General features: G+C 51.2%; 3 protein-coding genes across 5 annotated transcripts in view; 1 reads left to right on the top strand and 2 right to left on the bottom strand.

The window, feature by feature from the left end:
* LOC121596661 (dnaJ homolog subfamily C member 28) overlaps positions 1–7,523 on the top strand; it is a 9,246-nt gene extending 1,723 nt beyond the window's left edge. The window contains exons 1-3 of one of the 3 annotated variants that reach the window (XM_041921797.1): positions 5,903–6,199; positions 6,289–6,459; positions 6,534–7,523. In XM_041921797.1, coding sequence (XP_041777731.1) covers positions 6,358–6,459; positions 6,534–7,523 — 1,092 coding nt within the window. In that variant the 5' untranslated portion in view covers positions 5,903–6,199; positions 6,289–6,357. Of the gene's footprint in view, positions 1–5,902; positions 6,200–6,288; positions 6,460–6,533 lie in introns of those variants that run through there. The other 2 variants (XM_041921796.1, XM_041921795.1) reach the window with 2 other exon arrangements.
* Positions 179–5,672, bottom strand: LOC121596662 (translocation protein SEC62). Its single transcript, XM_041921798.1, has 5 exons — positions 5,395–5,672; positions 4,317–4,455; positions 3,432–4,111; positions 3,049–3,344; positions 179–2,209 (listed from the first exon to the last, which is right to left on the bottom strand). Exons 1-5 carry the CDS (start codon positions 5,428–5,430, stop codon positions 2,110–2,112), a joined length of 1,251 nt encoding a protein of 416 aa, XP_041777732.1. The 5' UTR covers positions 5,431–5,672; the 3' UTR covers positions 179–2,109.
* Positions 7,485–13,274, bottom strand: LOC121596657 (trifunctional purine biosynthetic protein adenosine-3). Its single transcript, XM_041921786.1, has 6 exons — positions 12,740–13,274; positions 12,032–12,674; positions 11,137–11,391; positions 10,827–11,052; positions 10,414–10,561; positions 7,485–10,325 (listed from the first exon to the last, which is right to left on the bottom strand). The coding sequence occupies exons 1-6, from the start codon at positions 12,926–12,928 to the stop codon at positions 7,635–7,637; spliced, it is 4,152 nt and encodes a 1,383-aa protein (XP_041777720.1). The 5' UTR covers positions 12,929–13,274; the 3' UTR covers positions 7,485–7,634.

Here is a 13,274-nt window from a genome sequence, read left to right as displayed (position 1 = left end):
AATGATCATCATTTTTCCTAGTAAATGTTATTTAAAACAATACATTAATATTCTGCAATTGAAATACAGCTTCAACGAGCACCCTCCCATAAAAGGGCAATAAACGACGTAAACGACAACTCCACTGTTGTTTACTATTTTTCATACCATAAATTTTATTTTGAATAATATAACCTTACCTAACGTTTGCACACACACACTACAAAAACCTTTTGTCGTTTTTTTTTCGTTTCCTCTATCTCTCATTCTTCCACTCACTGTCTCTCTCTCGGTCTACATACTAACGTCGTTTACTAACGGCTCGCGATACTGTTGCGTGTTTTGATTTGTTGTAGCCCGTTAATCGTCTGCCAGAGTTTCTATTTTGTTTTGTTTTACTGTTTCACACCACGTAAAATGCTTTATCACCGGCCTGTCCACATAATATTATGTTGCCCCGGGGGCGTCTTTAGCTTCGCTCTCTCCGTCCTTTGTATGTAGTATGTAATACGTGTTTGCAATTTGTACGGACATTTGCCACACGTCCGGGATAAAGAACACGCTAAATGGACACACAATCTACATAGCTGAAAGGGATGGGATAGGGAAGATGCATACGATGCGCACAGAACATAGTGAATATAAAGCCAACAGCCACTGCTCGATCTGACGGCATGTGATAACTCCGCGTGAGCAGCCCTCGAGCGGTATTTTAATGTCCGAAAATTCATTCACTCTTCCAAAACTGATCCCACGAACCACACCCGCACACAAACAACTCAGGGCTCGCCTGCACGTGGCTTGGTTACGCTCCGGCTCGACCGTTGGCTTTACACTACTACCGTTGGCTGTTCATGCGCCCTTCATGCTTCAGAGACTCCACTTCCGGTTTGAGATTTTCGATTCTAAATCTGAAATCGTTTTTGTGTGGTTGTGTTTTTATTTTGTGCCTGCGGTTTCTGCCAAATGTTTTCGTTGTATTTTGGTGCTCGAACAAATGCCTTCCCCACACACCATCGCTCCCTCCAACCACAAACGATTGCTTCTTCTAATGCTTCAGCACGGAAGTGAACCGATAACGCAATGGCTCCACCAGCCAGCAGAGCACTGATAACAAAGAGTGGGAAAGATTCCGAGCATTTGGGTGGTGCCGAATCGATTGAACCATGCGGAAAAGATTGGGATGCATTCATTCATCTCTAATTTGTTGGGTTTGTAATTTGTTTGAATCGTTTTGATTTTTTGTCTGCTGGCATTAAGTTCCATCCCAGGCATAGACAGATGTGCGGTGAAATAGGTGTTCTAAACAATGACCCATTATTCTGTATCTCTATGCAATTAACTCTTAACATTTAGGCTCACGATTGCGTCATATGTGCTTCCGAAATCACGACCAGAAGGTTCAATTATTTTCGCTTGATATTATTCACCTTTTGAGGGCACCGATAAAATTCGTAATAAAACCAGCAAACCCCACTTCCAGCACAGCAGATCCACTGTGGTCCAAAGTGACTTACATTTTAAAAGCTAAACCAAAACCGTCGTTACGAGATAAAACACTGTCCATTAGTAGACTTTGGCTAATGAGATGGTCTTGATGGCTCGCTGTGTGGAATGCACTGTTCGGACTGGGGGTTTTCAACTCGCGCGAAAAGCACCGTAACGATCATTGCGATCGGTTGCGAAACGACTGACGGCACGCGGGCGCAGAGATTCACTCCGTGCCACCCGAATGCGCGCCTTCTGACAGCGCGCCGGTACTATCAAAATCACCCCGAAACGCCGAACATGTGGAGTGGGGCGGAATTTGGCCATTGGTCAACGTATCTCATGCGTGCTTTTGATTATTGTACACACATGGGAAAGTTGTTGTGGGGAGACGGGGAAACAACTTTGGCTGATGCGGATGCAAATCGTGATGTGATGATCGTACAGTGTGTACATGTGTTGGTTGTGGTGGTGTTGTTGTTTTTTTTTCTTTTTGCAGGGTTTGGTTTGCAGATGTGGTACGAAAATGATAGGTGCTGCTATCCGATCCATTTCAGCTAGTATGCAGCTAGTACTGCTGCAGTCGTGGATTGAGGGTGATATGAAAATGTAACGCGCGCATGTCGATTAACTTGTTCTGCTTTACGAGGTATCCACCTCATCTGGCTCTACCATCTCAAAGTCCTTCCCCGTGGAGGAGCGCTGCGAGCCTTCCGAGTCACTTTCCGACGGTGTTCCGGAGCTGCAATGAAAATGGTCGCACATAGTGAGATTGGCAACATCGTAAAGTTCATCGACAGATATTTGTATCGCCAAAGCATTTTATAGGGTTTCCAGGAGTGCTCATGGCTGTGGGACACTTTATTGACACTTACTTATGTGACATGAACTTAATGCAATGGGAATTTTACTCTATAGCATCCTTTTTGAACAAATCCAATGGGAATTTCCAAGGCGCCTGTCCAAAAAGGATGCCATAGAGTCCAATTTCCATCATATGAAGTCAATTTCCAATAAGAAAGAGTCAACGAAGTGGCCCACAACTATGAGAACCCCCGAAAAACCGTGTAAAGCGTCTACTTTTGTATAGATTATACAGCATAAATGATGAGATAATCGAATTTGTAATTAACGTTTAAGAAGAGGATAGAAATACTTTAAACAAATGAGCTTTCAACTAGACAATTCAATAATGATTAGCGTTTTATATACACTGTAATGAGTAAATGTTATGCATTTCTCCAGTCTGAAACAGTCTGAAAAGGAAGCGTTATCTAAAATACATCCAATACCCCAGGTCATTAGAATTTTGAGGGAAAAACAACTTCAAAACCATATAATTAGCAATTAAATTTATTACACAATCGACAAACAAATAGGGAAAGGTTTTATAACGGAAGGAAGTTCTAATGATCTACATGAAGAAAACAAACATTAGAAACCAGCACAGTACCAACAAAATTAAAAAAAAAACAGTTAGTTTACACAACAAAACATTTACAAAGTTACAGCTGTAAGCAACTATAATACACCTTTCCCATCCCATTGCATGGCTTTGCGTTGCTGCTTCAACACACTCACTTTTGCTCCTCGTCGATCGACTCGGCAATTGTGACCGGTGGGACGGACACTGGTGAAGATTCCTGCGGCTGCTGCTGCTGCTTAGCTCCACGATGCCTTAACCCTTCGGCTGCCGGCGATGGTGAAGATTTGCCGCTTTCCACCTCAGTGTCACGCTCCTTCACCTCGTCGATCGTCGGTGGGATATTGCCGGCGGTGGTACTCTCCTCTTCGCCGCCACTGTCTTTGTCGCGTTTTCGTTTTTTCGTCTTCTTGCTACCCTTCTCGGTGCCACTCTGACCGTCCTTGTATTCATGCTGCCGGGAAAGAGCAGGGGAAATAGTAGAAGAGAAATTATAAAAATTATCCAGATTGTAAATTTCAATCAATTACCACCAACTTACATTGTACAGTGGCCAGAAGGAGGCAAAGAAGCCGACATCTTCCGTCAGATTCGGTAGCAGCCAGAAGTGGTGCTTTCCACCGGTCACCACCCACACCAGACAGAAGAGGATGCACCGCAACACGACCAGGCCGAGAATAAACACCAAAAAGCCGGCCGCCGCTATGCTCAGATAGTACACACCCTTTCGCAGCAGCGGTGGCCACAGTGGGAATAGACAGATAACGATCGCGCCCACCACCAGCAATGCGCCAAAGATCCAGTAATGCATCGGGATCGGATCGTACAGCCATACGTACGCCTCGTGCCCATCGATAAACAGCTGCTCTGGGTGCATCTCTAGACGGATCTTGCGCTTTCGCTTTTCCGCTACCGCTTCCGTCACCGCCTTGCTGCCCTCCGCGTGGCTACTTTCCGCGTCGGTTGCCCGTTCCTCTTTTGTCGCCGTTTGTTTCGAGCCATCCTTAGCCGAGCTGGCCGTCACCAAGGCCTCTGCGGCCGCCTTTTTGCTGTTCTTCCCGCGCAGCTCCTGCTCGCTGACCGGGACCTTTCGGGCGCGGTGGAAAAACTTGTGGTACAGCATATCGCCCATAAAATCAATCACGGCCTGCCGGTGCGGAAAGAGACAGTTGTCACCCTGGGCAAACTTTGACGCAAGCAGTGCATCGATTGCTTTGATGGCTGCAATTAAAAAAAAAGAAAAAATACACGTTGAGCAAATAGAATGCAGCGAACGAGAAGGAGGAGCAGAAAAAAAACAATAACAGACAATTAGCAACGGTTACGTTGAACACGGGGCCAGAGCAAACATCACGTCCCGCTACACGTCACAACTCCGCATTGGACTGGACATTGCGGGGAATCACACTACCTCTAACATACGCACCAGAAAAGTATTCCACATTGTGATTCAGAAATTTGGTTTTTTTCGTCGGTACGTTCGATTTGAGCCATTTTGCCACCTTGTACTCATCCTTGGAAGCTTTCTCGATCTCCTGTTCTGCGCCTCCGGGACCGCTGTATTCCTACCGGGTGGAGCATAAGAAAAAGAAACGAAAAAAATGATATCAAAATTTCATCTCACAGTCAATATCGTACGGCGTCATTTAGCGTCTGTTGGCAATGAAATCGCAGCTGCTTCTAGAGGGGAAGACACGTGGCAGGTACACAGTGGTGGTGGTGGGTGGTGGTCTCTCCGCAACCAGTACACGGTACTTGAGATCCGTTAGGAGCAACAGCACAATAAAAAGAGTGTGATGAAGAAAACTAGCGTACGTCACGCCGTGAATAAAGTATTCGCGGCACGCAAAATACACGCTCCGTAGCTGTTTGTTCAGGTGATTATTCCAACACACAAATTCTTGACGAACGAACGAACGGTTCTCGCATCACCACTCAAGCGTGTCCGCAGCCAGTGACCTCTTTTTTTCTGCAGCCTGGATTTGCCTCGCTTGCTACGGCGGATTCTCGGTCTTTCCATCAAATCCCGTAATAATAATACCTGCGCCTGTACCGCACGCGTGCCGAGGGCGACGGGTGGGGCTGGGTGCAAGAACCAGTTGACCAGTTGGCGGAGCCAGTAGGCCAAATCAATTAGGCCCCCGAGACCGTGACGTCGCGATGCGATGCGCATAAAGCAAAATGGGTTAACCGATGAAGAAGGAAACAACTTTCTCCACCATTTCTTTCCCGTCCCGTCGGTCGCGACAGTGCCACGGGGCAGCCAACTCGTTGCCAAATGGCACCACGAAATTAGTTCAGCAGGCAGGCAGGCTGGCTGGTGGCGCGGCTCGAGTTTACACTTTTCTCTTATCTTGTTTAACAACACAAGGCGGCGCACAGGCCGCGGCAGGCATGGAAGCCTTGACCTTTCTTGCGCCGCCTGTCGGGCGGGGGGGGGGGGAGAGTGATTGGCTGATGTTTTTAGGCGGATCTGCTTGCTGCTCTCTTGCAGCGGAACTTACATCCTTTCGCTTCTTGGCACGTCGTTTCTCCGCCATCTCTCGAACACAAAGGCCGCCGACACACACTCACTCACAGGGAAGCACCACCGTGACGCGTTTAGGTTTATTCACTGTTCACGTTTTCACGACGGAAAACACACATTCGGAGGTTCAATAGCTGAGCACTGGTGCTACTTTTCCTACACCACGGGGGCAGCTGTTTTCCACGTCTCCACTTACGGGACGGACTCTTCTCATTGACAACCTGAAAGTGATGAAAGCAGAATGCGTGTGTGTGCGTTTTTCTTTTGTTGTTTAACTTGGAATCTGTCACGCACACTCGCTCCTTCCTTCTCTATTTCGCTATCGCTCTCCCGCTCTAATGGAGGTTTAACTCGCACGTTTATAGTAGCAACTTTATTGCTCACAATTCCTATTGGAATCGCGCTGGGGAAGTATTATTTTTATTTAATTTTTATTTGTATTTTATTTTATAAACATCATGCAAAATATTGTGTGTTCTTTATACTTCCCAAAGACGATCATGTTCCTGTGAGTTTATTTTATTTTATTATTGTACCCCCCCATTCACTTTCTCACCGCTCACCAGTCGCGCGGTTTTTTGTTGTTCGCCAGCCAGCTGTTTTTTGTTGTTCGCTGGGAAAAGCTCGCATTTATGTTGTTTCACTTTTGGCCGATGGCAGCATTTGATGTTGCTATTTCCCTTCCCAAACCATGGCTAGTGTGGTCTAATATTGTGCAATATTAACGATAATCATTCAGAACCACTTTGTGCTATTATCAGCATCAACTCCATTCACGGCTGGTAAGTTTCTCCGATTGTTATTCGGTCGCTATTGGCGCATACTGTTGATCAAGGTCACAAAGTGCCGGTTGTTTGTTTTGCACTTTCAGGGTGCTTTTTTAAAGATGCTTTGAAATCGTTTTATTTTTCTTCTCGGTGCAGTGAGCAAGTTTGCAAACATGCTTACGAATAAAACCTTCGCAGCTGTTTCGCTGGCACAACATTATGGGAGCTCTTTCTGCTTCAGGATGGTCCACACACGGCGAGGCGAATTATATAATGTAAGTAGAATGGGCACAAATAAAAAAATTCTTTATTATGTCCGGCCACTAATACACTATCCCCTTTGTTGTAGAAATGCTACCGTCTGCTGGGTGTGAATGAACAGTCCGACCAGAACACGGTCCGGCAGGCTTACCTGACGCTGGTGAAAAAGCTACACCCCGACAGTGGCCACCCGGAAGCGAGCGCGGAACGATTCCAAGAAGTGGATAGCGCCTTTCGCATACTGCAGGAAAAGTTTGCCAAAGCGCGCCGTGGCATCGTGGAGGACCTGCGCGAGGAGGTGAAGGTGTACGACATCAAACACACTGCCCCGCAGCACCGCCAGTACCTGAGCTTCGATGGGATCGGGTACGGTACGCCCGCCCAGCGCCAAAAGCAATACCAAACGGTGCGCGCCGCCAAAGCGCAGGAACGCGTGCTCGAACATAGGCTCTCGAAGGCACAAGCGACTGAAACGGCTGTTATGAAGAAGGGCGACTACTTTAAGAAGCACGAAATCAAAACCAAGTACGGCTACGATCGTGTTGTCGAGGATCTGATCCAGGAAGCGATCTCGAGGGGAGATTTCAGCAATCTGTCCGGGTTTGGCAAACCCCTGCCCGACCATCAGTCACAAAACCCGTACGTGGACTTTACCACGCACAAGATGAACAAGATCATGCTCGACAATGGGTTCACGCCCGAATGGATAACGCTGCACAAGGACATACGGCAGGCGGTGGATGCGCTAAAGGAAGATTTGCGCCGACTGCGCGCCAAGCTAGGCCATCTGCCGTTGAGCGTGCGCGAGGAGCAACAGTGGGAAAAGTGGCTCGAGCAGCAGCAGGAGGAGGTGACAAAGATTAACAAAATGATCGATAAATTTAATCTGATCGTGCCGATGATGAACAAGCAGATGGTTCAACTGAGTCTGGAGCGCGTGGGCAATGAAGTGCTAGAGAAAGGGAAACACAGAGAAGAGATGGTAGAAGACGATAGGCAACCAACGGCGAAAACGACACAAACTGATGCCACCAATAGGTCAAGTGTTTTAGGTTTTATTGGTTCCTTGTTTAGTTGAGTGTACTGTTGTAAGTGCAGAGTATAACCAGTGCATAACTAAAATGTTAACAAAACGCGCGCTTTCTTTTCGCAATCCGATTCTAATCATTAGCAATTAATGTCTAAATGTTTAGCTCATCCACTGCAGTGTGCCATCCTGCCCGAGAGTGGCCACACCGTTCGCCACCAACCGTAGTGCCTTCGGGTACGCCACGTGTTCCGCTTGGTGAATGCGCTCGGTAAGTGCTTCCTCGGTGTCGCCTCTTAGAATCGGGACGCGCTCCTGCAGGATGATTGCGCCCGTGTCAACGCCTTCATCCACAAAGTGAACCGTACAGCCCGATTCAACGTCTCCCGCCTCGAGCGCCTGCCGCTGCGCATGGATACCCTTGTGGCGGGGCAGCAGCGCCGGATGAATGTTGATTAGCGAACCCTTCCAGCGCTTCACGAATCCTTCGGAAAGGATGCGCATAAAACCGGCCAGACACACAAGCTCGATACGTTCCTGCTCGAGCACCTTAGACACGGCCGCATCAAACAATTCCCGCGTGTTGTAGTCTTTGTGCAGGATAACTTTCGAAGGAATGCCGGCCTTCGCCGCCCGTTCCAGCCCGAAGACGCCCGCCTTGTTCGACACCACCATCACAATTTCGCCCCGAATTCCAAAGATCGAACTGCGAGTTGCATCGATCAGTGCCTGGAGGTTGCTTCCCGAGCCGGATATGAGCACGGCGATCCGTTTCTTCGGCAGCGAGCACGTAATCTGCGACATCCGCAGCGTATCCTCGAACCCCTGCACGATGACACGCTGACCGAGGGGGTCCGATTTTTTCACCACCGTACCGAGAGCCGTTCCACCCACGCTGCGTAGACGCTGCAGCACGGTGTGCTTGTGTTCGGTGGCCACGACCAGCACCATGCCGATGCCGCAGTTAAACGTGCGCAACATTTCGTCCGCCGTTACATTGCCCGCCTGCGCCATCCAGCCGAAGATGGGCGGGATGTGCAGCTCGGTAAGGTCGAGGAAGGCGGCCACGCCGGCCGGCAGGACGCGGGGAATATTTTCCGTAAACCCTCCGCCCGTGATGTGGGCAAGCGCCTTCACCAACCCTTCCGCCAGCAGGGACTGCAGCTCGCGCACATAGATGCGGGTCGGGACGAGCAGCTCCTCGGCGAACGATTTCCCCGTCGCACTGAACGGTGCCACATCGTTGTACGTGTGGCCGGTGAATTCCAGTATCTTGTGCACCAAGCTGAACCCATTGCTGTGCACACCGCTCGACGGCAGTCCCAGGATAACGTCCCCTGGGCAGATGCAGTCCGTCCGCGGCAGCATCTTGCTGCGCTCGGCTATTCCCAGCGAAAAGCCGGCCAGATCGTACACACCCTTCGCGTACATGCCCGGCATTTCGGCCGTTTCGCCCCCGAGCAGGGCACTGTTGCCTTGGCGGCAGCCTTCCGCGATGCCCTCGATCACCTTTGCCGCGACCGGCACGTCCAGCTGGCCGCAGGCGTAGTAATCGAGAAACGCGAGCGGATCCGCACCGTTGCAGATGATGTCGTTCACGCACATGGCCACCAAATCGATGCCGACCGTACCGTGCAGTCCGCAATCCTGCGCAATCTTCAGCTTTGTGCCGACGCCGTCCGTCCCTAGCACGAGTATGGGATCGTCCAGATTCATGCCCGTGTCGCGCAGCCGAAACAGTCCACCGAAACCACCGAGCCCACCCATCACACCGGGCCGGTTGGTGGACTTGGCGAACGGTTTAATCCGCTGCACCAGCTCATCGCCCGCACCGATGTCCACCCCACTGTCCTTGTACGATATGGCGGTAGGCGATTTCTTGGCCGGTACGTAATTTGCCGCCACCTTTGCGATTGCTTGGGTAAAGTTTTTCACCACCACCTGATCGGTGCCACGTGCTCGGCGCGTAACGCGCCCCAACAGTACCGCACCGTGCGGCGTCAGCTTCTCCTTCCACGTGCGATCGTTCTGCGACACGATCACCACCATGCCGATGCCACAGTTGAACGTGCGCAGCATTTCCCGCTCGGTCACGTTACCGGCCGCTGCCAGCCAACCGAAGATGGGTGGAATTTTCACCTCGGCAAAGTCCACCTCCACGCCCAGCGCATCGGGCAGGACGCGGGGCACATTTTCCACCAGCCCACCGCCGGTAATGTGGGCCAGCGCTTTCACCGTGTCGCCCCCCTGCCGCAGCAACGGTAGCAGCGGTGTCACGTACAGGCTCGTCGGTGTGAGCAGTTCCTCGCCAAACGTGCTGCGACCGTCCTCGCTGAACGGTGCCGGATCGGTTAGCTTCGTGCCGGTACGCTCGAGGATTCGGTTCACCAAGCTGAACCCGTTGCTGTGCACACCGCTCGACGGCAGCCCGATCACCAGATCGCCCTCCCGAATGCGGTCGACGTGCGGCAGGATTTGGTCGTGCTCGACCACCCCGACACAGTAGCCGGCCAGATCGTACTTGCCCTTCTCGTACATCGAGGGCATTTCGGCCGTCTCACCGCCGAGCAGGGCACAGTTCGTCTCGCGGCAACCCTCCGCAATGCCCTTCACGATCATTGCCGCCGTCGGTACCTCCAGCCGACCGCAGGCGATGTAGTCCAGGAAGGCGAGCGGTTCCGCCCCGGCGCACAGCACATCGTTGGCGCACATTGCCACCAGATCGATACCGATCGTGTCCCAGCAGTTGAGCGTTTCCGCTAGCTTCAGCTTCGTACCGACACCGTCCGTACCCTGTACCAGCACCGGGTCATTGTAGCGCACCGTTTTGCCTTCGCGGTTGATGTACGTCGCCTGTAAAAGTGGGAGCGGGATGGATTATTATTTTGCCCTTTCATTCAAAAACAAAAAAAAAAAAACGTTGGGTAACAAGGTAACTTACATCGTTCAAACGGAACAATCCACCAAACCCACCTAGTCCTCCCACCACTCCGGGACGATTTGTACCACGTGCCAGCGGTTTGATGCGCTGCACCAGCGCGTCACCCGCGTCAATGTCGACGCCGCTCGATTTGTACGACAAACTTTGGCTGGAAAGAAAAGACAAAAATTAGCCAAATAGTAAGCTTATTATTTATGAATGTTAAATATGGCTGACTTTCATGAGCGGGGACAATACACAGACACACACAAACAGGTGACAAACGGGATCTTTGATGATAATGGCAAACATGAGCTTTAACCTTTCCCCCTACTGCTCACGGGGAAGCATTTATTTCCAAATTTCCGAACAAAAAAAAATGAAAAAGAAATGTGCATCGAACAAACGAAATAGACGAACGAACGAAGCTTTACTGTTTGAATGCTTTCTGCGCGATGTCCAACCGGTGCTGCGAACCGTCGAAGCTGATCGCGGTGCTGCAGGCGGACGTAGCGTGCGCGGCAGCCTGCTTCAGATCGCTGTGCAGCACGACGGTGATCAGCACCCGGCCACCGTTCGTCACGAACTCTCCGCGCTCGTTCCGGGCCACCCCGGAATGGAACACGAGATGCTCCGCGCGTGCAGCAACAGCGTCCAGTCCTGTGTAGTAGGAAAAGTGCACCAATTGTTATCAGTTAACGCGCAGAAAAAAGGGAAAGCTGTACACACACCCATCACACAAACCTGTGATAACGCAGCCCTTGGTGGATGTTTCCGGGTAGCCCTTGCTGGCCATCACAACACCGACCGCACTCAGCCCGGCCCGGAACTTGAGATTGATCTCGTGCAGCCGATCGTCGCAGGTCGCTTCCATCACCTCGTACAGATCGCTCTCGAGCAGTGGCAGGATGACCTGTGTCTCCGGATCGCCGAACCGGCAGTTGAATTCGAGCGTTTTTGGCCCGTTCGGCGTGAGCATCATGCCAGCGTACAAAACACCTGCAGAAAAGGAAGCAAAATTTAAATCAATTACGGGGGAAAAAGATTTTTTGTTTTATAGCTGTTTGAATTATTTGAAATTTTAATGAAATGACGATTGGATTCGTCGCCAAAAGGAAAATGATTTCTAAGAGTGTTTAAGTCTGTGCCTTGCTCTGGTTAGGCACTTTATACGACATACCCATTTGGCTAGTTAATTAACCAGCTTCAATCGAATCAATAACAACACGTATAACCGCCATCGAAATGCAACACAGGGACAAACATAAACAGCGAAGGAGATTGAGTAAACAGCACTGTGAGGTAAAACTGTGAGGCTCCATTCCGTCAATCACTGCGCAGTCCTCCCTTCCTGTCTGGTTGCCATGAAGGATTGCGTGGCGCAGCAGTAGTAGCAGCAGCAGCAAGGGAAGCATAATCACGCGTTGGCCGTTATCACCGGGGGTAGATCGCGTGCGTTTGTCTCTCAGCGACTCGGACGGACCACATTGGCTACGTCATCCGGTTACTTGTTTTCGATTTCAGTATTTCTCGATCGATCCTGACCTTTCGGCAGGCTGGCCGGGGTTTTCCTTATCACCCTCGTTTCATTAGTACCAAGCAGCAACAATCAACACAAAAAAACCACACACATACATACCGTTGTACTTGATGCCTTCCGCTCGCAGTCCATCCACCGCTCGCTGCAACACCTCCCGCACGACCAGATCCAGCTGGGCCGGTTTGATGATCGGACAGGGACAGTACGCGCCCATGCCGCCCGTATTCGGGCCGCGATCGTGGTCCATCAAGCGCTTATGATCCTGGGCCGGCAGCATCACGCGCACGGTGCGCGAATCCACGAACGCCAGCACGGACACTTCCTCGCCGGACAGCTTCTCCTCCACAACGACGACCTCGCCGGCCGCACCGAACCGCCGCTCGCCGAGGATGTCGTCCACGGCGGCGCACGCTTCGTCGATCGTTTCCGCCACGATCACACCCTTGCCGGCGGCTAGCCCGCTCGCCTTCACCACCAGTGCCGCGTACGGTGCGCTACGGATGAACGCTTTCGCTTCGGCTGCATCGGTGAAGCTGGCGTACCGGGCCGTCGGTATGCCGTGCCGGTGCATGAAATCTTTCGACCAGTTCTTGTCCGCCTCGATCTGTGCACCGCGCCGCCCGGGGCCGAAGCATTTGATTCCGGCCGTCTGCAGGGCGTCAGCTAGCCCATCGGCCAGCGGGTCCTCCGGTCCGACCGCTACCAGATCGATCTGGTTCAGCTTGCACCAGGCTACGATGGCCTGCAAAGAGATCACGGATTATTTCACTAACTTTAACACAAAGTACCCAAAGCCTTCCCACTTACACTGAAGTCCTTCACGCTAACACCGGACACTAGCTGCACCTTCGGAAGGGCCGCAATGCCGGGACTGCCGGGGAGCACGTGCACCGTGTCCACCCTTTCACTGCGCGCCATCTTCCAGCAGATGGCATGTTCACGGCCACCGCCACCGATCACCAGCACCTTCTTGAGGGCACCACTGTCCTGTACCATTTTCGGTGGCGCGGTTATGGCGTCCAACACAATCAGCACTCCTAATTGAGCTTGATTAGACCTTGCGCGGAGGGACGCTTGCACCAAGAGGAAGGTCACGGAATGCTACGACTGATTCCAGCACTGAATCGATGGGGAATTTGTACTACACCAAGTACACTTCGTTCGTTCTCTGGCCGATCTTGGCGATCCGTGTTAGCTGATCGACGGATTGAGACGCTTTGCGAATCGTTCGTCGAGCGTCCGGTGACTTTTGTTGATTTGTTAGCAGAATCAGAAAACGAGTTCTCCAGAGCACGAGACGGCGGTAGCATACAGGCAGCGGCCTCCAAGTAATGAGCAACGA

Source organism: Anopheles merus, chromosome 3R (assembly GCF_017562075.2).
Source record: "Anopheles merus strain MAF chromosome 3R, AmerM5.1, whole genome shotgun sequence".
Taxonomy (NCBI): domain Eukaryota; kingdom Metazoa; phylum Arthropoda; class Insecta; order Diptera; family Culicidae; genus Anopheles; species Anopheles merus.
This window is presented reverse-complemented; position numbering and strand designations above follow the sequence as displayed.